The 24,887-nt window shown below is 46.5% G+C and overlaps 1 protein-coding gene across 2 annotated transcripts in view; it reads right to left on the bottom strand.

The window, feature by feature from the left end:
- The window catches only part of GRID1 (glutamate ionotropic receptor delta type subunit 1), a 678,670-nt gene that overhangs the window by 253,995 nt on the left and 399,788 nt on the right, over window positions 1–24,887 (bottom strand). For both annotated transcript variants that reach the window (XM_027129687.1, XM_027129688.1), the window contains exon 5: window positions 11,344–11,397. In XM_027129687.1, coding sequence (XP_026985488.1) covers window positions 11,344–11,397 — 54 coding nt within the window. The remainder of the gene's footprint in view (window positions 1–11,343; window positions 11,398–24,887) is intronic.

The raw sequence follows: 24,887 nt of genomic DNA, 5'->3' as shown, positions 1-24,887 counted from the left end.
TGTCAAAAGCTTTTTATGCAACTATTGAGATGATCATATATGGTTTTTATTCTTCAGTTTGTTAATATGGTGTATCACATTGATTGATTTGCGTATATTGAAGAATCCTTGCATCCCAGGGATATATCCCATTGGATCATGGTGTATGATCTTTTTAATGTGTTTTTGGATTCTGTTTGCTAGTATTTTGTTGAGGATTCTTGCATCTATATTCATCAGTGATATTGGCCTGCAATTTTCTTTTTTTGTGGTATGTTTGTCTGGCTTTGGTATCAGGGTGATGGTGGCCTCGTAGAATGTGTTTGGGAGTGTTCCTTCCTCTGCAATTTTTTAGAAGAGTTTGAGAAGGATGGGTGTTGGCTCTTCTCTAAATGTTTGATAGAATTCACCTGTGAAGCAATCTGGTCCTGTACTTTTGTTTGTTGGAAGATTGTTAATCACAGTTTCAATTCATTACTTGTGATTGGTCTGTTCATATTTTCTGCTTCTTCTGGGTTCAGTCTTGGAAGGTTATACCTTTCTAAGAATTTGTCCATTTCTTCCAGGTTGTCTATTTTATTGGCATAGAGTTGCTTGTAGTAGTCTCTTAGGATGCTTTGTATTTCTGCGATGTCTGTTGTAACTTCTGCTTTTTCGTTTCTAATTTTATTGATTTGAGTCTTCTCCCTCTTTTTCTTGATGAGTCTGGCTAAAGCTTTATCAATTTCGTTTATCTTCTCAAAAAACCAGCTTTTACTTTTATTGATATTTGCTATTGATTTGTTTGTATTTCATTTATTTCTGCTCTGATATTTATGATTTCTTTCCTTCTGCTAACTTTGGGTTTTGCTTTTTCTTCTTTCTCTAGTTCCTTTAGGTGTAAGGTTAGATTGTTTACTTGAGATTTTTCTTGTTTTTTGAGGTAGGCTTGTATAGCTATAAACTTCCTTCTTAGAAATGCTTTTGCTGCATCCCATAGGTTTTGGATTGTCGTGTTTTCACTGTCATTTGTCTCTAGGTATTTTTTGATTTCCTCTTTGATTTCTTCCATGATCTCTTGGTTAGTTAGTAACGTATTGTTTAGCCTCCATGTGTTTGTGTTCTTTACGTTTTTTTCCCTGTAATTCATTTCTAATCTCATAGCGCTGTGGTCAGAAAAGATGCTTGATATGATTTCAATTTTCTTAAATTTACTGAGGCTTGATTTGTGACCCAAGATGTGATCTATCCTGGAGAATGTTCTGTGCGTACTTGAGAAGAAAGTGTAATCTGCTGTTTTTGGATGGAATGTCCTATAAATATCAATTAAAGCTATCTGGTCTAATGTGTCATTTAAAGCTTGTGTTTCCTTGTTAATTTTCTGTTTGGATGATCTGTCCATTAGTGCAAGTGAGGTGTTAAAGTCCCCGACTATTATTGTGTTACTGTTGATTTCCTCTTTTATAGCTGTTGGCAGTTGCCTTATGTATTGTGGTGCTCCTATGTTGGGTGCATATATATTTATAATTGTTCTATCTTCTTCTTGGATTGATCCCTTGATCATTATGTAGTGTCCTTCCTTGTCTCTTGTAACATTCTTTATTTTAAAGTCTATTTTATCTGATATGAGTATTGCTACTCCAGCTTCCTTTTGATTTCCATTTGCATGGAATATCTTTTTCCATCCCCTCACTTTCCGTCTGTATGTGTCCCTAGGTCTGAAGTGGGTCCCTTTAGACAGCATATATATGGGTCTTGTTTTTATATCCATTCAGCAAGCCTGTGTCTTTTGGTTGGAGCATTTAATCCATTCACTTTTAAGGTAATTATCGATATGTACGTTCCTATGACCATTTTCTTAATTGTTCTGGGTTTGTTTATGTAGGTCCTTTTCTTCTCTTGTGTTTCCCACTTAGAGAAGTTCCTTTAGCATTTGTTGTAGAGCTGGTTTGGTGGTGGTGAATTCTCTTAGCTTTTGCTTGTCTGTAAAGCTTTTGATTTCTCCATTGAATCTGAATGAGATCCCTGCCGGGTAGAGTAATCTTGGTTGTAGGTTCTTCCCTTTCATCACTTTAATTATGTCATGCCACTCCCTCTTGGTTGTATAGTTTCTGCTGAGAAATCAGCTGTTAACCTTATGGGAGTTCCCTTGTATGTTATTTGTCGTTTTTCCCTTGCTGCTTTCAATAATTTTTGTTTGTCTTTAATTTTTGCCAATTTGATTACTATGTGCCTCGGCGTGTTTCTCCTTGGGTTTATTCTGTATGGGACTCACTGCGCTTCCTGGACTTGGGTGGCCATTTCCTTTCCCATGTTAGGGAAGTTTTCAACTATAATCTCTTCAAATATTTTCTTGGGTCCTTTCTCTCTCTCTTCTCCTTCTGGGACCCCTATAGTGCAAATGTTGTTGCGTTTAATGTTTTCCCAGAGGTCTCTTAGGCTGTCGTCATTTCTTTTCATTCTTTTTTCTTTATTCCGTTCCACGGCAGTGAATTCCACCATTCTGTTTTCCAGGTCACTTATCTGTTCTTCTGCCTCAGTTATTCTGCTATTGATTCTTTCTCGTGTACTTTTCATTTCAGTTACTGTATTGTTCATCTCTGTTTGTTTGTTCTTTAATTCTTCTAGGTCTTTGTTACACATTTCTTGCATCTTCTTGATCTTTGCCTTCATTCTTTTTTCGAGGTCCTGGATCATCTTCACTATCATTATTCAGAATTCTTTTTCTGGAAGGTTGCCTATCTCCACTTCATTTAGTTGTTTTTCTGGGGTTTTATCTTGTTCCTTCATCTGGTACATAGCCCTCTGCGTTTTCATCTTTTCTATCTTTCTGTGAATGTGGTTTTTGTTTCACAGGCTGCAGGATTGCAGTTCTTGCTTCTGCTGTCTGTCTTCTGGTGGATGAGGCTATCTAAGAGGCTTGTGCAAGTTTTCTGATGGGAGGGACTGGTGGTGGGTAGAGCTGGCTGTTGATCTGGTGGGCAGAACTTAATAAAACTTTAATCTGCTTGACTGCTGATGGGAGGGGCTGGGTTCCCTCCCTGTTGGTTGTTTGGCCTGAGGCAAACCAACACTGGAGCCTACCTGGGCTCTTTGGTGGGGCTAATGGCAGTCTCTGGGAGGGCTCACGCCAAGGAGTACTTCCCAGAACTTTTGCTGCCAGTGTCCTTGTCCCCAAGGTGAGCCACAGCCACCACCACCCCCCGACCCGGGCAGGCGGATTCTTAACCAATGTGCCACCAGGGAAGTCCAGGGAATATATTTCTTAAATTTTGAGTCACTCACACCTAAGTTCAAATCCTGATTCCGCCACTTACTAAGTGATATTGAAAAGTCAATCCATTTCTCTGAGCCTCTGTTTCCTTATCTGTAAAATGGAATGATATAAGTTGAAGTACCTGGCAACTTGTCCTCTAACCCTTTCCCAACATTCACCCCCCAAGGTCACCACATCCTCAAGGCAGCAGCATCTGACACCAAAGAACTCTCCCTCCTCTTTGAAATAATTTCTTAATTTGGCTTCCAGGACTCCACCCTCTCCTAACCATGTCAATACTCATATTAAATTATCGAAGCACTTTAATTAAAAAGTAGTGTCAAGAGATATGGGGACATATATATATGTATAACTGATTCACTTTGTTATAAAGCAGAAACTAACACACCATTGTAAAGCAATTACAGTCCAATAAAGATGTTAAAAAACAAACAAACAAACCCCCCCCCCCCCCCGCAGTGTCCTAATGAATAAAATAGCAAGATCCAAGTAGGAATGGCCTTCAAGAAACATACTTTAAAGAAACAAATAAGTTAAAAGGAAAAGAATGGAAAAAACTATATTAGGCTAACACTAGTCAAAATATATCTCCAATAGCTTCAGTAATATCAGTTAAAGTATATTTCAGAGCAGAGGACATTTCAGAGCAGAGGGACAAAGGTCATTCTGTAATGCTAACAGATCAATTAATCAACAGGACATAAAAATCTTAAACATTTATGCCTCTTGTAACAAAGCTTCAAAATATATTAAGCAACAACTGATAAAGCTGCAAGAAGTAGGCAAACTCCAAAGTAAAGTTGAATATTTTGATACCCCACTCTTAATAATTGATAGAACAAATAGACAGAATACAATCAACAATACAGAACACATAAACAGCACTATCAACAAAACTGACCCAACTGACATTTATAGAACCTTCCTCACGACAACAGATTACACATCCTTTGCAAGTGCACAAAAAGAATTTATCAGCAAAGACAATATATTGGACTATCAAATAAGTCTCAATAAATTTAAGAGGATTCAAGTAATATTCAAGAATTCAATGAATTCAACTATGGTCCCTGACCACAATGGAGCTAAATTAAAAATCAGTAAGAGAAAGATCCCTGAAAAATCTTCAAATATTTAGAGACTATTATAACACACATCTAAACAACCCATGGGTCAAAGAAGAAATCAAAATGTAATCTAGAAAGTATTTTGAACTGAATAACAATGAAAATACAGCATATCAAAATTTGGGAGATGCCATTAAAGCACTTAAAGGAAGTTTAAAGCAGTAAAGAAAAATAAAGTTCTCAAATCAATAATTTCAGCTTCCCCCCCAAGGAAGCTATAGATATAGATGGCAAAGAAACACCTGAAAAGATGCTCAGTATCGTTAGTCATTAGGGAAATGAAAACTACAACCATAATGAGGTGCCATTACACACCACTACAGTGGCTAATATCAAAAACCCTGATCAAACCAGGTACTGAAGAAGATGTGGAACAACTGGAATTCCCATATAACCTGGAAGTTTCTTAAAGAATTCAACATACATCTGCCATGCAACATTGCAATTCCACTTGTAAATGTGTACCCAAGAAAAATGAAAGCCTTTGTCCATACAAAGACTTGTATATGAAGGTTCATAGCAGCCTTATTTGTAATCACCAAAACTCTCGAACAACCCAAATGCCCATCAAGGGGTAAATGTATGTTCAAATTGTGGTGTAGTCATACAACTGAACATGCCTCATCAATAAGAAGAACTATTGTTGTATATTGCAATATGGGTGAATCTCAAAATAATTATCTGGAGAGAAACAGCCATAGCAAAACAGAAGAAAAGAAGAATATTACTCTATGATTCCACTTACATAAAACTCTAGAAAATACAAATAATCTGTAGAGCCAGAAACAGACTACCTGGGGAGTGGGTAAGGTAGGACAGGGGTGGGGATTACAAAGGGGCACGAAGACACTGTTGGGGAGATGTATATGTTCACCATCTTCATTATGGTTACAGTTTCACAGGTGTATACATATGGCAAAGAAAAACTGTACATTTAAATATGTGTGTTTATTGTATGCGAATTAAACCTCAATAAAGTGGTTAATTTTTAAGTCAAAAGTAGATTTGAAAAGTGATGCTCAAAAGCAGTGCCTGGCTCCATCTAATGTCTGATAAACCGCAGCTCCTATTCTTTATTCTGGGTTCTCAGTGGGCTACAGTGCTGGCTAAGATGTGGTCCCTGTCCTCAAGGACTCCTCAGTGGGGCTGGGGAGAGAAACAAGTGAATCGATTACAATAAACGTTAATTGTTTTGGAGTGTTGCTAAATGAAATTTGCAGATGGTAAATGGTACAGGGACTTAATATCCGAACAGAATTGGAATCTTCAAAATGAAAGGAAGAAAAAAAATTAAATCTTTACCCTCCCTCTCTTCCTCTGTGCCACAAATAGAGATTTCTTAAAGCTATTTGATTCAGCATGCAAATCATGGTCTATTTATTCTTGTTTTCTTCAATTAGTATATTAGCATTTCTCTCCCCTACATTATGCATGTGTAGCCTAATCTCATTTTCATTTGCTTTAACTCAGTGTGTGTTTGGGGGTAGGGATGGTTTGAAAGTCTAGAGTGGACTGTTGACGGGAGTAGTCTCCTCTGGGGCAGGCCAAGGTCTGTACCCAGAGGGTCCTTATGGAATGTTTGTTGGTGGCAAACCAGTGAAGGTGGTAAGGTTGGGGCCAGGGCCTGAGGGGCAACAACAGGAGAACACTCTGGGCAGAGGGGGCTATGAAGAGGTCCAGACACTGGGATGACCCTGCGCTTAGGGTGGCAGAGATGTCTTATGATACAGGCACAGCAGCTCTAGATGACAAGCAACGGCAAGAACTGAGACCAGAGACGGCTCTGAAGTCAGCTCATGAACAGCCTCATAGACCATGTGGAGGAATCTGAACTCTATGCTATGGACCCTGGCAGCCCACCACCTGCCAAAGACCTGTTCCAGCATACAGGTGAGCAGATGTCGAGAGAAAAAGCACATGAGTGTGTTTGAAACACAAATGCATGTGGCAGCCAGAGTGCACCACTTCATCCTTGGAAAGCACAGTATGCATTAGAGATGGAAGATGCCTGCAGGAGACACCTGTTTCTTGCTGTTTAACTTACCCGCCCTCTTTGATCACAGAATCATTTTTCCACAGAGCACCTACGAATTAGCAGAACATGTGTTTCCCCGAGCCCATTGTGGAGACTGCTGCAGGAAGCCTGGCCAGTGCTTCCCCTGCCCTCCTCCCCGGCTGCTCCACCACCTGCCAATGGCCTGTCCAGGGCACAGGGGAGCCTGTGTGCCCGAGAGGAAGAGCTCGTACCCCACAGGACTTGAAATGCAGGCACAGGAAAAGGAGATGCAATGGAACATGAGGTGCTGACAGTGGCAGCTCATGAAGCAGGATCACAGCTTTCTGAGTTCCTGAAGGATTGGGAGGTTATAAATGCCTCTTCCTCTACACGTAGGCAATTAAACAAGGTGAGGAAGCAGGAGGCAGATGCAGAGCAGGAGGCTTAACCCAGCACCTCCTGTGTGTGTGAGCCCCTCATGCTGGGGGCTCTAGGGAGCTTGACAGAAAGAAGGTCCAGCCCTCACTTATAGGCTGTTCGGGAAGCCAGGCACATGCATCAAGGCCCCAACACAGCATAACTGGGGTGAGGAGTACAGGACGCCAGGAGAAGGAATAACCCTACTGGGAAATCCAGGAAGACCTTTGGGCAGAGGCAATGTTTAGCAAACTCATGCAAGAAAGGTAAGTCCTTGATAGTCAGAGACAGGCATTCCAGGAACAAAGGAAAATCCTAGCAAAGGTCCAGAGCCAGGAGAGGGAAGTAAATAGAGGAAACAACAAGTCACCCACTGCTTGCATGGATGAGCCATGGGAGAGTGGGCAGAGGGTAAGAAGTAAAAAAGCACGGAAAGGTGTGACGGGGTCATCCTGGAGCAGGTTCTGAGGCAGGGAGCAGGATGTGGGCTTTTCTCCATTGGCTAGGGAGCCAACAAATAGGATGGAGACACCGGTCTCTGGGATTGGAGCACTGGGTGAGAACCAGGTTAGGGGGAGGATCATGAGTTCAGAGAGAGATGCACTGAGCTGGAGGTGGTCATGGGGCTTCCAAGTGGCTGAGTCCAGAAGGCATCTCGATCCGTGGGTCTGGAGCTCAGAGAACAAAGATATGGGATGTGGGGGTCATGGACCTAGGCTGGCAACGAGGCAGGGAGTGAGGGCCTGCCGGATGCGACTCCTCCCTCCTAGAGCCCACCTCCCCCTGGGCCCCTGCTGAGCCACAGAACATAGCTCAGAGCATCACTTGCTGACAAAACCTAAGTGCAAGGGTTATGCATGTGCTTCTGCATTTCTTGAACCATTTCCAGCAAAGCTTGCTTTTGTTTCTATGTCTGGAGGAACTAGTCTAACCATGAGAGCTGTCCAGTAACAAATGGAGTGCCTCAAGTCCCCTTCACAGATGGTTCTGGAAGAGGCTGGAGAGACAGACATATTTCATAAAAGAATTTCCTCCAAAAAGTTCCCAAGAGGCCAGGCTATGAGGCAGATGTGTCCTGCCTGGACACAGAGCCTCTCAGGAGGGCATTCTCCACTGCATCCTGACTCCACCCAGCACTGAGGACACCTGTGCATCACTGGGCCAGAGGCACGCGGACAGGAAGCTCTCCAGACAAGCTGATAAAGAGGTTCTGGGAGCCAAAGTCAAGTCTGACTGGTCCTGAACTGGTAGCTTCCGATGAATGACCCAGAGCTGTCCCCTGAGCCCCCCATCTTAATTGTTGCCTTTGTCTTTTCTCAGAGGTTGGCTGGGAAGTACTATTCAAAGCAACTTGTTCTACCCTATCCTAAGTACATCGACTTGCCTGCAACCAAACCTTTTTAAGAATCTACTCTGCATGGGGTATTGGGGATTCAGTGGTGAGCCGGATTCTGACCACGTCCTCAAGGGACTCACGGCCTTGTGGCCACCTTGACTAGTGTTTAAATTTGCTTTCCACACGTTCTTTTGAATCCCCCATCCTCCTCCAAACTAACGTGTAATTTAATCAATCAATAAAAATAGAGTTTACACCCCAAAGCACACCTGCTTGCCAGTGTCCCCACAATGGAGCCCAGAGACCTGTAGAAATTGTCAGTGAGGCTCACATATTCACAAACCTTTCTCTGTATCCAATTACCCCTTCTCCAAATAAAACAGGCTTGTAACATGCAACACCAATATTCACTGGTGAAGGGGTACCGTAGACATATTAAGAAAACCACTGCATGAAGAAAGCAAACAAAAATATGTGCCCTTGAATGTTTATCTTGAATCCAGGAAAATATATTAAGAAAGTCAAATACAGAGAGAGAAACTGGAGGACAGAGCCTGTAAGGAAGGAGGGAAGCAGGGGGTGGAGTCGGAGGACTGCCTTGGAGAAAAACGTGGTAGGAAGAGGCACAGACCTGAGCTCATCTGATGGACTGAACTTCCTCCAGGGAAGTGGGGAGCAGCTCAGGAAGAGGGAAGATGGGGCCCCGGTGTAGATGCTGGATTCTGGAGACAATGTTGGAGCTACCAACTGCCTGCTCCTCTTTTTTTCCTATTTTATTTTTTCCTAGCCATCACATCTGATAAACGGAAAAGCAACTGGGAAAATATTGGTCTGTGGTTCTTTGAATAAAGCCTGGAAATCTAACTGTCATAAGAATAACAGGACTTGTTCCCAATGGGGCCATGCTGTAATAGGAAACAGCAGTTCTGAATATGGCTAGCTCCTAAGGATAAGTCAATTTAGAGAACATCTTAGCCATTAACCAGAGGCCACACTGGGGTCTAAGGGTCAAAGCTTTACAAAAGGACCCACCTTTAGATCGCAGGCTTCAGGAATGTCCACGAGCTGACACCAAGGCCAGCCCAAGAGTGTCCCTGTCAGTATGCATACCTGAGCCCTACTGACTGACCTTACTGAATTAGACCCTGGCCATAGGTTAAGAATCGTTGTCAGGGCCACATGCATGATGGTGCCCTTTGGTGGAAAGGGCTCTGGAACCAGACAGTCATCATACAGAATCCCAAATGCACCATTCAACAGTGTATGACCTTGAGCAAGTGATTTAACCTCTTGAGCCTCCCTTTTCCCATCTGCAAAATGAGGATGGTAATAACTGACATACAGGGCTGTTGATGAAGATAAGGATGTTAACAAACACAAAATGCCCTGACAAGTGCTTGGCCTCCCCATAGAAAAGGAAACCAAGAAAGAGGGAGGTCACTTCCGGAGGAGGACACACTTATCCCAGGGACAGTCACATGACTGGTGTGCCAGCTCACAGTGCGGTTCACTGATGACTGGGGTGGAACACAGCCATCCTCTTGGGTGAGGCTGTTCCAGTGTGGCTCTGACAGGTGTGCCCACACCTGATGCCTCCCAGTGGCACTAAGTCAGTCCTGGGTTCCAGCTGCCCCGGCAATGCCCTGGGAGCACTTCACATTGGCTAGTGTTAACCCCAGCCCTCGCAAGGGAAAAAGAGGGACAGACAAGAGGGCCCTGGGAGTGGGTCGGGATGCAGGGGAGGAAGCAGGAAATAAGTTAGAAATGTAAAAATAGAGCACTTTTGGAAGACTGGCAATAGAGAAACACTGGCTATCCAATTTGGAGGAGCCGCCCTAAAATAAAGCCAGCACTACATATTTGCCTTAAGTGGTACACAGAATGCGTCCTTCCCCCAAAACAAAAGAAACCTATAAAGACGATGGCAAAGCCCAGAGGATCGAACTTCCCAGGGACCATGGGGGACTCTGTCAGGCTCTGAAGAAAGGGGAGGCGGCTGTCACGTCCCTTCTCCTAATCACCAGCACAACCACCCGCAACCCGAGGGCAAGGGGCAGTTACCTCGCATGTCTCCCACCGGCCCGTGTAGACGTGGCGCTAATAAGATATGCACTTATGGACAAACCTCGAAAAGTGGGCCTTGCAAGCAGTTACTATCAGATACTACCTGCAAAATTATAAAATCAGCCACCCCAAGCTCTTTCAGCCATAGTAGCACTGAGCCGATGAAGAAACACACATCATAAAAGCATAAATTACCTGCACAATAAACCTTGCATCTTCTAGTATGTGGCCATTAGAAATCGATCAGTTAATTTAGGAGCAACGGAAGGCCACAGGGCTGATGAAAGCCCGTGCCAGGAAGCACTTTCTAGAGTCAGCTGTGTTAATAGCTGGCTAGGGTCACCAGGCTGCCCTGGTGGGTGCTTCCCGAATGGATGTGCGGGCAGAGGGCATGGCATCACAGGCCACTCCCGTGTAATGTTTGCAGCGTGGAGGTGGCCAGGACAAGTTACGGTGTAATGGTGGAGAACAGACCAGGCTGCAGTGAAACCTTGGTGTGCCCATTCCTCCCAGGACCCAAACCAGTGGAATGGCCAGTCATGGGAGAGATTTCCCATTTACCCCCTTTAAATGGTTCCACTGAACTGTGCCCTGACCAAGCTGCACAGCAGGTGTGCACACACATACACACACACACCTATACGCATACACATATACTCATACACATACTGACATGCACACACACACTTATGCACACACATCCACACTCTCACAAATATATACAGTTACACACTCACACCCATGCACTCTTATATACACACCCTCACACAGAGTCACATAACACACATACCTTCAACCTCCTGCAGGAAATGCAGCCTCCATCCCCTCTGCATTCCTTTGTCCACCCCCTCTGCACCCCATTTTCTAACCTGCCCTCACCTCTCCGGTCTCTGACCCCTGACTGGTAACCTCCCCTCACCCTGTACATCTAATGCCTGACGCCACTTCTCACGGACTCTTGACTTCCTCCTGGACTCAGATCTCCACTCTTCCCCTGGTTTCCACCTGCTCCGGCTGAGTATCTTGGCAAGTTCTGTTTACCTCTCTCACCTGTTGTCTTGCACGGTGGAGCCCTGGAATCTATTCCAGCACCAAGGATCACTCTGCACTTTCCCAAGGGGTGGGGGCTCAGTGCAGGCCACGCCCCTCACCATTCTGGGGCTCTTACCTCATTCACAAAGACCCAGTGGCTGTCCTTGGAAGCCAGGTTGGTCTCCACGGCCTGCAGAGAGAGAGAGAGAGAGAAAAAAAAACATGACCAGAAGCAAGCCAGAAGATGGCAGATGCACAGGATGACTGCCGAGGTGGAGTTTGATAAACATTGTTCCTGGAAAATTTTTTCCGTACAAAGCACGCTGTTCCCCTGAGGTCAGCTCTGGCTGCCTTAGCTACGAGACGCATCATTTGAACATGGACATCTGATTTCCTGCTGTTCTTCGGAGCTCTCATGCGCCAGTCCAGTTCCAGTAGGCGTCACAGGGCCATGGGCGGGGACATCCCTCCCCTCTCTCCTCTTGGAGAATGCCTGCAAACACCTTTCTGGAGGGGTGCTCAGGGAGGAATGTCTCACTGCTGCCTGAGGCTAGAGAATCAGGAATCTGGAACAAGGGATTTACAGTAGCTTGTCCAGCCTAGCTGAACAACACCCAGGAAGATGGCAGCTCACAGCTGGGGCTCTGAGCTGCCTTCAGATCTAAAGAACCCATCAAGGACCCTAGAACTGGCTCTTTTTTGCTCCGGGGCAGTGACCCCCATCCCCATCATTCTCTCTTAGAGCATTTTGTTCTATTTCTTTATAGCACTTGCCATGTCTGTACTTGAATAATTATCAGCTTATTTATTTTTTATTATCTATCGCCTTCACCAAGTTGGGGGTCTCCATGAGGTCAGGGGCCACATCTGTGGCTGTCACATTTGTGTCTCAAAACCTTACACTATAACCAGCACATAGTAGGTGTTCAATATATAAATGAATACAGTTGTTGAAGATATGAATGAAGTACAGGAGGGCGAAGCAGATAGGACCCAGTTACTTATTTTGTTTCTCGTATGTTTTCATGAGTGCTCTCTCCCTTTTTTAATTGGAAATCCAACAGATTGAAAAAGAGGAGGAACTGGTAGTTTTCAAGCCTGTCCTGTAAGAATACTCACAGTTAGCACGAGCCAAATACTGCTGAGTGCCAGGCACTGTTCCAGGCCATCTACGAACCTGGGAGAGAGCTCAGATTGTAGTCCTCTTTTATTTTTACTTTTTTTGGTATTTCTTAATGTAATTTTTGTCACTCTTTTTATTTGGAAAAATACAGAAAAATTTAAATGTTCAAAATTATCCCATAAACCTGCCCCATTTTTTAATGCACTAAAGTAGTGAAAACACCCCATATATCCCTCCAAATTCATCCCCCAGAGATTGTTCCCAATGGCCCCTTCCAGAAGTTTTCAGTCATACCTGCATGTATGTGTCTACATACACTTATCAGACAGATGTTTTAATTAAAATGGGATCATGAAATACACATCAGGTTACAACTGTCATTTTTGACTTAGTGTATCAAAAATATCTTTCCTCTTCAGTACACAGAGATCTGATTCATTCTTCTTAACAGATGAGTCACAGAGTGGTAAGGAGCCTCCCTGCTCCAGTAACCCAAGGGGCTGGGGGTCTGTGCTACCCCTTGGGGGGTTGACTACTGGGCCACCCTGCATGATAGGGGGCACTCCAGACTGGAAGCGGTCATAGAATGGGACAGTGAAAACTGATGGCCAGTTACAGTCACCAGGGACAGTGCAGGTGTGCAAGAGAGGCTGGAATTGCTCTTTGCAGCCTCTGAGAGTTGATTTGGCACCAAAGGCTCCAGTTCTCAGGGGAGCAGATATCAACTCAATACAGAAGAGAAGTTCCTGACTTTCCAAGGAGTTCAAGATGGAATGGGTTGCAGGAGCAACAAGATCTCACTGTGGAAATGCCTGCATGGAAGGCAGATAGCAGGGCCATATATGTATGTAAGTATCAACATGGAGGCTGACCACAGGTGAGGGGTAGCACACCATCACGCACTGGCATTCTGCAGCCATGAGTCTCAAGTCTGGCTGCATGTAAGAACCTCCTAGGGAGCTTTTAAGAATGCAGATCCTGGGCCGCACTCCTTGGATTCCTAACTCATTGGGAATAGTCACGTGCCTGACATGCTGTGTTGTTTCAGAGCTCTGAACCCTGACTCTTAGCCTCTGGAGCCAGAATGTATAGTTCTGTGAATCTGAAGGTATAGGTGCACCTGTACAGGTGAGAGGTCCTCCAATGTCCCTGCAGGAGCCAGCAGTGCAGAGGACCTGACTCAGTTGCCAGGACATCCCAGGAAGCAGGTGGGAGCCCTGGCTACATTAAGGCATCTTCCCACCTGGTCTCATCCTCATGCGTGGAAGATAATGATGGAAAGAATTGATCAGAAAACCCCACAGGACAACTGGCCAACTTTCCTGTCCTACTTTCCCCCTCACCAATTAATTAGCTAATTTGTTAAGCCTCTTTTCCCCACACAGAGATAAACAGCACTTGGCTACAGCCTTTTCCAGAGGGTGCAACTCCCACAGAAGCTGAGATAGATGGTGAGGAGAAGCGACTGCAGATTTAGCAAGAACACCCCTCCCCCCGATGGCTGGAGAGCTGCCAGCTCCGTGGGCAGAGCCCTAAATGTTCCCAGCCCAGTGGACGTGTCCCCTTCTAAGTGCCATCCTTTCCCCAGCCATGTCTGAGGCAGGTGGAGGCCCCCAAGACCTCCCTTTCACCTCAGAGCCAGCAAGGTAAGGAGGGGGCAGGCAAGCACAGGACGGTCGAATCCCAGGTCTGCCTCTGCTTAGCTGAGGGCTCCTGGGTGAGCTACTCCACCTCTCTGAGCGGCAGTCCCACGCATACAGGGTGTTCGGCGGCCAGCAGTACTATTGACACTCCGCCCTGGTCCCCCTCAAATCTCATTAGGCATTCGGAGCCCAGTGGCTCCCCGTATGCGTTCAATGCCAATGGCAGGCACTGTGGCCAGCTGTCCGAACCTTCCTTGGCACTCGGGAAAATGTACACGCTCACCAAGGACTGAGGGTACCATATACCCAAACCCCAGCTGCTCTGTTCCCTGATGGGGGCTGCTCAGAGCGTGGGCTCAGCTGTTTCCGGATCCCCTCTGTGGGGCTCGCCCACACGACCTCGCTCATGCACCCTCGCTGGCTGCTTTCACTTCCCTGTTCCACGTTCCCACTCCCCAGCCAGGTTTTTTTGTTCTTAATTCCCCTGGGAACACTTCTTACTAAATCACTGTCACACACACTCTTGCCCCGAAGTCTGCTTCGGGGGACCCAACCTGAGACAAACCCCTCCTATCTTAAAGTTACTGTGAGAATTAAATGAAATTGCGGGTGAAGCATCCAGCCCAGAAAGCAGCTCACTATGGATGGTCAGTGAACACGAAGGCCCTCCCTACGCCTTCCACTCACGTCTCCTGCCTGGTTGTCCTTCGATGGTCTCTTCTGAATGTGTAGAAGTGGGTCATCTCTCATGTGTTCCTTCTTTCAGTCAACAGACGGCACCAGACACACACAGCAGCTGCCCTAACTCTCCTGCACACGGGTGTGAGTCAGGAGTCTCGTCCATGCCGCTGTGGAGCCAACAGACCAATAACAAACACGCAGGTATGGTCAGCACTGCCTCCTCTATGAGTCCATAGACCCTTCAGGGCAGCACAGTGGGGCCTCCCCTCACCCCAGCCACGCTGCGGGTTTACCACTGCAAAACACCGCTGGCATCTGCAGAGGAGTGCTGGACCAACTAGACAAATAAGGGCAGGCCCTTCCTTCCATGGGTAGGCAGGGAGTGGAGCTGGCCTTCCGCTCCAGCTGGGCTCCTGGTCACTTGCTCACTGCAGGTAGGGAGGCTGGCTTCCTGCAAACGGGCTTCTCTCCTGGAACGGGGCACCATGGCTGTGAAACTCCCCACTAAATAATGCAGTGGCAGGTGGTGGAGTCCTGAGCAACTTCAGGAGCTCCGCACAGTCCCTGGAAACTAGGTCTCAATGAACCCAAGGGATGCCCTCAGTGGCGCAATGCCTCGGCACAGCACAGGCAGCCCTGCTTAGGTCAATGCTGTGAGTCCCTGAAAGGCTATGCCAGACCATCAGAGCCCAAAGGCCTGACTCCTGGGGTCCCTCAGTAGAGTGGCAAGTGGAGAACTTTAGAAGAAGAACTGAGGAGGTAGGAACTTCTAAAGAATCATGCTGACTCCTGTTTTAGCCCCTTTTGAATAGGAGACCCAAAATGCTTCAGGTGGCATGTAGCCCAGGCTAAGAGCTGGGATGGTGGACAGAGACAGCCAGTGGGAAGGGACATCACTTGCCGAGGCAGAACTGGACATCTGCCCTTGTTCTGACACCCACATACCACACTTTTGAGAGATAAGTGCACTGTCATAGGTGGACCCCTGTTAAAGGAAGCGGAAGGCAGCTGTTCTTCCCACACCCACACCTGGAGGAGGGAATGTGTCCCCTCGTCCGTGAGCAGCAGCCCCTGTCCGAACCTCAGGGTGCCTTTTCCTATGGCCAGTCGCATCTATGGAGCCAGAGTATAAGTGATGCAGGACACACCATCCCTGCAGGCTTGCCAGGCGCCAGGGGACATTTAGATGCTGTCCTGAACACCCAGCCACCTTGATCCCACAGTTTCCATAGAGAAGTAGAGGCAGATCAAACCCCAGCTCCTGGCTCCCAAAATGACAGCAGCCCCTAGCACTGCCAGGAATGGGATGTGTGGGGCAGCTCGCCTGGAAGGGGCTGCGAACACGTGGAAGTGAGGCTCAGTGCTAATATGCAAACATCTGGATGGAAGCAGAGAAGACAGGAGTTCTGAGGGATCAGAGGAAGCACCTCCAGCCTGTTCCCTTTCCTCTGTGTTCTCAGTCTTTCATGCAGAACCAAGTTGCAGCCATTTCCAAGGGCGACAAGAGCCTGCTTTTATCAAGCACCAGCCAGACACTTCAATACAACCCGTCCACTTGACAAGCCACGGGTCTTGCTTGGTTCACAACACCCTAAGGAGCCAGGTAGGTTCTCATCCCCATTTCACAGCTGAGGAACTAAGATCTAGATATAGACTCGGATCTTGCACGAGCCCCTCTGTTAGTAGAGACTGGATTTGAACTCAGGTCCATCTGTCCCCAAAGCCTATGTTCCTTTCCCTTGGTAATGCAGCTCCCTAAAAGGCCTGGACAACAGTCAGAGCAAATGTAGGAGCCTTTGAGCCTGGCCCTCTGACTATGGGAACAAAATGACCTTTTATTCATATCTAAGAAAATGGCCTTACTAGCCGCGGTGCCTTCCTTCCCAGGTTAACTTATCCTCCTAAGTATGAGACCATTGTACCACTTGCCGTTCTCAAGTCTGAGGCTGTTTCACTTGATCTTGGCCTCAAGGAATAGTAAATGGAGTGGAAAAAACCTCCACATGCAAGCCTTCCAGCAACATCGCTGAGGATTTATTTTACAACGTGCAAATGCCACTGAATATCACGTATGTGTTAATTGTTGGCCACTTATCCAGCATCCCCCACCCCCACCCCCACCCCCAACACTGGGAGCCTGAGATAATGAACGCTTGTCACTGACTAGCATCTTTTTAAAACCCCAACTCTAACATTTCAGAACATTCCCCCCACGGAGCCTGGGGCCTGGCATTTTCCCAGGAAAGACACTGAGCTAACTTTAAAGACCCACTGCTGCCGTTGCAACAACATGCTATTTAGGAACAATTCTCTCTGTGCGATGTCACCCCTCTGAAGCACGAGGGAGTGCAATGCCCCCGATTTGCAAGGAAGGGGAGTAGCTGATGGCGAGACGACGGACAATTTCAGGAGCCCATTTATAAGGAAGTCAGCAAAGCAGCCACCATGAGGCCCGAGTTTCATAAGATATGCCCAGAACCACCATGAGGAACCCCATAAAGGGCAGTTATCACTAGGTCAGGCCACACCATCCTTCCCAGGGGCTGCCCTCTTGGGAAAAGGGCCTGAACTTCTGGCTCAGATACTTTCTGGCCCTCTGTACTCCAGCCTTTTCTCTAGAACCTCTTGGAGCCTTCCTTTCACCAGAAAACTGCCTTAAGGATCTCCCCCAGTCTCCCATGGCTCCTACTTCTGGCTCCATCCTTCCTCCTAGAGCTTATTGGGGAATCTTGGGCCCTATGTGGGTCTCTTTCCCAGTTTCCTCTCCCAGACCCTTCCCAATAGATGGTACCTCCTGACCAAGTGTGAGGTTTCTGTTCCCACCTCACCCATCGTTCTGCTAGAGCTTCCTTGAGGCCCAGGGCCCTCACCCTTGGTGGGAGCAGGAAATTCAGCCACCTGAGTACATGTGTGTGTGTCGGGGGACAGAAGGGGGGTTTGCTGGAGGATGGTGGAGACAAGGAAATCACCCCAGCTACACAAAGCCATCTGGGGAAGGTGTGGCAGAATTAATCTTGCATAGCTTCCAAACATAACTCTGGGACAATAAGAGGGTGTTTTTGCTGAGGGAGAGCTCAGCCTGTGGCCTGGGAGTTCAGGGACCGCTCTGGCTGGGAGAGGCTGGATGGAGGTGAGGGTTGCTTGCAGGCTGGGTCCAATCACTGACACTCACTGAACAACTCTGCCACCTGACCCGGAGCTAAGCCCTCTGCACATGAAACCTCCCTGAGTCTCACAACAGCCCACTGACAGAGGTTCTGAGCCTGCAGATGGGGAAACTTACCCAAAGTCTCCCAGCAAGTCAGTGCAACCGAGGCAGCATAATCAAGCCTTTCAGATGTCAGATCCCACGCACTTTTGAGTGTATCATGCCGACTCGGGGACCAAACACAGACAAACTCATTCTTGGCACTTTTTGTAGATGTTTAATGAAAAACCAAGAGTTGAGCTGGAAGACGATGCAGACAGTCGTGAGGCTTGGCGTGTGGAGCCACAGGGACTTCTGTAAAGTCAGGTCCTGGATTCTGGAGTTTCCTTCCACCACCCCTCCCCAGAACCCCTGGGTCAGGTGGTCCTCCAGTTGCCAAAGGGTTTCTGTATATGGAGAGCAGATTCCAGTCCATCACCAAGAGGTGAGCTCCTCACGGGCCGAGGTCTGGTGCAGTTACCATGCAACCCTGGCAGACAGTGAACTTCAGAAGATGTCTATGGAAGAAATGAATGGTGGGTTCACACGCCTGCATATTTCCCTGGTGCTCAGTATGAGGAAGGTCAGGGGCATAAACAGGAAGCCCAGTACAGTGTAAAGGGATATTGACATACAGGCAGCCATCACTCTGCACAGTAGGTACTGAACTAATGGAAACCCACGCATGAGGGGCCTGTGTCCTCGCTTCCCACGGCATCGATACGCACTTAATTTCCAGTTAACGCTGTGTTGTGCAAAGTCAGTCCTGCCTGTATTTGAAAGTAGCATCCTTTTTCTACACATCTGTGAGAACCTGAGAATGAAGTGAAGTGAATGTGAAAGGTGGATAAATGCAAGATATCGTGACCATTAGAAGCTGATGCCAACATGATCAGATTTTAGAGCTTTTTTGTGGGAATGTAATCATTTCTTCATTTGTGCCGAGTTCTTTTTTTTGTTTTTTTTTGGCTGTGTGGGTCTTCATTGCTGCTCACGGGCCTTCTCTAGTTTTCCGCGCGGGGGCTACTCTTCGTTGCAGTGTGTGGTCCCCTCACTGTGGTGTCTTCTCTTGTTGCGGAGCACGGGCTCTAGGTGTGCAGGCTTCAGTAGTTGTGGCACATGGGATTAGTTGCTCCGCGACATGTGGGATCTTCCCGGACCAGGGCTCAAATCCGTGTCCCCTGCATTGGCAAGCGGATTCTTAAACACTGCGCCACCAGGGAAGTCCTGTGCTGAGTTCTGAACCTCCTGATGAAAGTTCCCACTATCCTGCTTAGCAACACAGTAAGTTCTGGACTAGGTTAGTCCATCGATGGCATTTAAAAAGATATTACCATCACACCTGAGAGAGAGTGCTGTTCATGAGATTGGTTTCTTACACTTGCTTTGATCTCAGAAAAACTATTATGTTGCTATTGGGAAAAAAAAAAAAAGCATAACTGACTAAGTACATGTAAAAATCTGATGGATCTAAACAATTTCTAATCAATCATGAGACCTCCCTGCCCTCAGTCCACACTGTTTACCAAGTCTGAGATAAACAGCTCTTCCAAACTTTCAAACTTCCCACTTTGAACAGAGGGCAGAAGGGCCAGCTCACGGCCTCTGGGGGATGAAGATTCATTACAGATCATTTGTGGATCCTTCAGATGAAACAGAGACAGGTTCCAGGGCTGTACAGGCAGTGCAATTGACTGTAATAAAAAGTGAGAATATGCTACATGTGGACAATTTATGAGGAAGCGTTAATAACAGCAGAAAAATGAAATGGAGTCTGCTCGCAGGCACGATCTGTTTAATAAGATCAACTTGGAGAAGGGAAGCCAGGCAGTGTCGATGAGTAGAAACTGATGGATACTTGGATTTTAATCAATGGTCCATAATTTCCGTGCCACCTGGAAGGCAGAGAAGCCAAATAAGGCCCTCTGTGTTCTCACTCTCACAGACACCCAAGCTGTTCTAACGGGAGGGAATGGGAGCCAGCTTTTCTGTCAATCTTATCTGATGGAAGAGAAAGGTATACCCGGCCCTTGGCCACATGGAGGCTACCACACAATCATTTTGGGAGACTGGGGTGTACAATAGAACAAATGGCTTCTGAGCTTAGTTACACCTGCTCTGCTTTGGTGAGAGCAGCCGCCAGTCTCTGCAGTGGGCTGTGAACAGTCTCACCACGTGGTCCTGAGCGGGCAGGGGACGCTGCTCTTGGGTGGCAGGTGGCTACGTTGAACCATTTCTCAAACACTCTGCTGTCCAGCTCCAGCTTCAAGCGATTTTCAGATATAAGCAAATAAAAGTCGAAAACTGATTAGAAATGTTTTTCTCTCCCTCCCACGGGTATTTGCGCGTTCATACTGGAGCTTTGAGCCGGCGCTGTGCGCATCCAAAGACTGGCTCTGGGGACCCACAGCATCAGATGCTGCTGAAGGAGGGGGTGGGGACCGTTTGGGGCAGAAAAGTCCCTCCTAGTGCCACTGGGTCACATAATGCCTCAGAGGCTTGCCCCCCCATGTGTGGCTGTCAGCCCCAGAGACCAAGACCCACAGCGGGATGTCCACTGGGAGAACAACTACACTGTCTCTGCTGCTCAATTAAAGCATCATCATTCAAGGTTAATACCGCGACCCCTTCAAATTGTGCCAGGCAAGCCATTTCTGCACACGTATCTAATTCCTTTTCTCAACCTAAATTGTTTTTAAAAGATGGAAGCGTTTGAATTCTTTTCAAGGCAATAATGTTGAAAGTAGCAATTCTTTACCAAGCTGATAAGAGCTGTTGGGTGTAATTTGTATTCTTTTTTATGAGCCTGACTTTTGGGAGAATGAAATAGGGAGAAAAATCTCTTCTTTTCAGTTCTGGAGACAAGAACCGCTTCTTTCTCTGGGTGCTGGGGAGGAGGTCCCTGGCTCAGGAATTGTCAGGAAACAAGTCGCTGATTTGTGACACAGGAAAGCCAGGGAGACACTCTGTGCTGGGGTTGGGACAGGGGGCTGGGGAGCTGGGGTATAAACAGCTGCTCATCTTGGGGCTCACTTGGACTCTGGATCCCCTGAAAGTGATTCAGAGTCCATGGGTGGGGCTCCAAGGTCTTGGGAAGTAAGGAAGGAAGGATGTGGCAAACTCAGTGAAAAGAGAAGAGGGAGGAGGAATCCACAATATAAATTCTCACCAAATGCAAAGCCTCTGTAGAGTTGGGGCCCAGACCTGGGCATGGCCAGGAGCTTAGTTTTTACACGAAGTCCTCTGAGTCCAACAGTAAAGCCATTGTCACTCTGCACTGTGCTGCAGAGTAGATGTAGAAGCCAAATGCTCGTGCGCTTCATCCTCGGGGGTGTGGCCCACCTGCCTCGCCCTCCACCTCTACTGCCTGCACAAAGGACCTGGAAAGGCCCTACCCATGGGGTGGCATCATTTGGAGAAAAAAAACTCTCTGAACACAAGGCTTCCAAGCTCAGTACCTGGAGTGGAAAAAACAATGACATCCTGCAACCTGCCTTGATCTGAGGCACCCCACTGGTTCCATCTACTGATCTTGGTATTAGGCATGACCTTGACCCCCAGGGCAATTTTAAACTTTAAGCTCTCCAAACATTCCTATTCCTGTGGGTGTGTGCATACACAAATATATACATACACACACATAAATAACTGTACTTCATTCGCTTTGTGGGGGAAAACGGGGCACAAATAAAAAGAATATTAATGAATCAAAAACCAAAATGCCCAGCACAGCCATTATTGTAGCTCTCAAAAATTCTTGCCTCAAATCCACACTCCTCTTTCCATGACTTTTCATATGGCCTCCAAGGTGCTTATTCTAAAATGTAAACCTGAATCTACATTGCCGCTAATTCTTGCGACCATCATGGAAGGTGATCATTTATGATCCCCTATTAACAGAAAAAGAAAGTGAAGCTTACAAACTAGTATATAACTACATGGTCAGCTCTTTGGAGTAACAGACAGGAATAGCATCATCTGTGCCCAGGTGGGAGAGCCCAAGGGTACAGCTCAAATCATGATGGCACGAGACAGCCTGTCCCCATGTCTGGACTAGCCATCTGTCCCACCAGACTCCCAGGACAGGGAAGCTCATGAGGGGCTCAGCCCCTCCCCTGGTGGTCATTCAGTGTGGGCGTGATGCATCTTGACTCTCTCCTCCCTGGTACCAGTTGGCCACGGCCCAGGGAAGGGCCAAGTGCTGGCTAGTGTCCGGCTGACAGTACAGGGCCCAGGGGAAGGGCCATCGGCACAAAGCAAGAGGCCTCAGGCTAGAAAGGGACGCACCCCATAGGCCTCCTGAGGAAAGAGCAAGACATGATGGAGGCCCCAGGGAGGATAGCAGGATTCTCTGACTTGTCCACTTCATGGATTAATGAGATGGAAAAGTCAAAGAAGCACGTGTCACCCTCAGGAAAATCCATGAGCAGGTGGCAGGGAGACAACAGCAGAACACACCCACCCATTTAGCAAGCATGTCCTGGGCTCCTACTAGGTGTCGGGTGCTAAGAAGGATACTGCACATGGAGATGAGGCAGTCTTGGGCCCCATCCTTGAATAAATCCAGCTGACTGGCAGAGACAAAGCCACAAAGAGAGAGAATTCCACTAGACCAAGGGAGAAAGTGCAGTGATAGAGAGGCTTTCAGTGAATCAGGAACCAGATACCAACTCTTGCCTGGCAAGTAGAAGCCCCCTGCTGGGGGTGGGCAGTGGTGGGATGGGAGGGTCTTCCAGTCTAAAGAGACAGCATGTATAAGCCTGGAGGTGAAAAGGGGCATTCAGTTTGTTAAGAATGGTGGTTGAGTCACATCTTCACATCTTATGAATAAGGATTTGGTTCTAAGGTTATTAGGTGAGGCAAAAATCAATTATAATCAAAATCAGCCACGGAGATTTCTTAGCTCATGGATATAGTACAGAAAATATAATTTGTATAAAGGACCCTGTAGTCGATCCTCTAACCTTTATTAATCAATGTTTTTCCACGGTGGTCCTCAATTAAAGCTTCATTTTCTTCCCTGAGTGTATTGACTAACTCATCACCCACCTGTCCAGTCCTGGAATGCCATGCACCCTACCCTGCCCTGTCACGCCACTGCGCTATCCAAGTGGCCAGACCAGAACCTCTTCTTACCTTGCAAGTTAGGATGGTATATGTATGGTCAGATCTGCATTCCAGAGAGGTCAGACTGGCCATGTGGAGAAGCCCTTGAGCCCACACACCCATTCTTTCCAGCAGGTTCTTTCTCACTATGTCAAGCTTTACTGTGCCCAGGGCCTGTTGGTGAGGCAGTCATGGCATTGTCTGGCCCAAGTACCTATCAGCTGGAGTTAAATGTGCATGTGAACCATCTTCACTGTTGGTCATGCTGTGGCTTAAAATCAGGGGTGTAAGGGTCAGTAGCATGAAGCATGAGTTATGGACTGAAATACTGCCAGGTCCCAATCAGCAGGGCCTTATGCTATGCAGTGCAGCCTGGCTTTTACCCTGTGAATTGGGAGCTTCCAGATTGTGTTCTATGGAATGGAAAAGGCTTAGGAGATGCTAAGTTCTCCTGTAAAAAAAAAAAGTCTATGCTGAGAAAGTTTGAGATATACTGGATTTATATCCCTACCTTGAAGAATCACAAAAGGACACTAACAGAAATGTCCTCGGAATGTTATGGGGTGAATTGTGGCCCTCCATATTCATATGTGGAAGCCCCAATCCCTAGGACCTCGGAATGTAATTGTATTTAGAGGCAAGGTCTTTAAAGAGTTAAGTTAAAATGAGGCCATTAAGATGGGCCTAATCCAATTTGGCTGGTGTCCTTATAACAAGAATAAGAAGCATGAGGGACGCAAGCTCACAGAGAAAAGGCCATGTGAGGACAAAGAAAGAAGGCAACCATCTACAATCCAGGAAGGGAGGCCTCAGGAGAAACCAACCCTGCTGACACCTTAATCTTGGACCTCAAGCCTCCAGAACTGTGAGACGATATTATGAAAACACTGTTCCCTACTAACCCAAGTAGTAGACTGTGATTATAGTATTTGCTTGGTTATACAACTTCTGCTTTTCTTGCATTAGCAATTCCTTTTATTTGTATTTATACAAGTTCTATAATATATTTGTCCAAATGCTCAGCCATACAAAAACAACTCTCAGTTCCCTTTCGCCCCAGAGACAGCCTCTCAGAGCCCTCTCTCCCCCGCTCCTGTATGGATCCCTGCTCTCCAGCTGGATGACCAGGGACTGCCCTGAGACTTTCCTATCTGTCCTGCTGGCTGGAGTCTCTATACTTGTTATTACTTACTCCTATCTTTTTGGTTTTTACTTTCTTTTTCTGAAGCTCATCCTACAGCATCTTCCTAAGAAAAGGTGCATGGGCTGTACATTTTTGAGTCTATGCATGTACAGAAATTTCTTAAAAAAATTTTCCTATCACATTGATTGATTGTTTCACTTAGACATAATAGGGTAGTACTAACTCATCCACAAAAATAGCGCTTCTCCAGTATCTTCTTGCATCCATTATTACCCCTAAGCATCCCGATGTCACTCTGATTCATGTGCCCTTTATGTCACCTGCCCATCTTCCTCCTCCCCTCCTCCTTTTCTTCGTTCTCACTCTCACTCTTTCCCTCTCTCTGCATCCCTTCTTCTCTCTCCCTGGTGCTCTGAAACTTGCCATTGAAGTACCTTGAGGTGGGTGTTCTTTTCCTTTATTTTGGCTAAGAGATAAATGGTTGATAGGACTTTTTAGTCTGAAGACACATTCCTTTTGTTCCAAAACATTTTCTTGTCTGTTTCTTTGATATGTGCCTTGTCTCCATTTTTATCTGTTCTTTCTCTAGGATTTCTGTTAGAATATTGAACTTTCTAGACTAAACCATTCATTTTTCTCAAGTTTACTCTCCAATTTTATACCTCTTTACTTTTGATCTTACTTTCCTCAACTCTAATACTTCTACTGGGCTTTTAAAAATTCAGTTAATTTATTTTTTTGCCTTCAGTTGCTATTTTGTGCTCTCTGTTCTTCTATATAGCATCCTGTTTATGTC

This window comes from Aethalodelphis obliquidens, unplaced genomic scaffold, assembly GCF_003676395.1.
Source record: "Aethalodelphis obliquidens isolate GAN/ISIS:26980383/991018 unplaced genomic scaffold, ASM367639v1 scaffold37, whole genome shotgun sequence".
Lineage (NCBI taxonomy): Eukaryota > Metazoa > Chordata > Mammalia > Artiodactyla > Delphinidae > Aethalodelphis > Aethalodelphis obliquidens.
The sequence above is the reverse complement of the archived record's forward strand: the minus strand, read 5'-3'. Positions and strand labels throughout refer to the sequence as shown.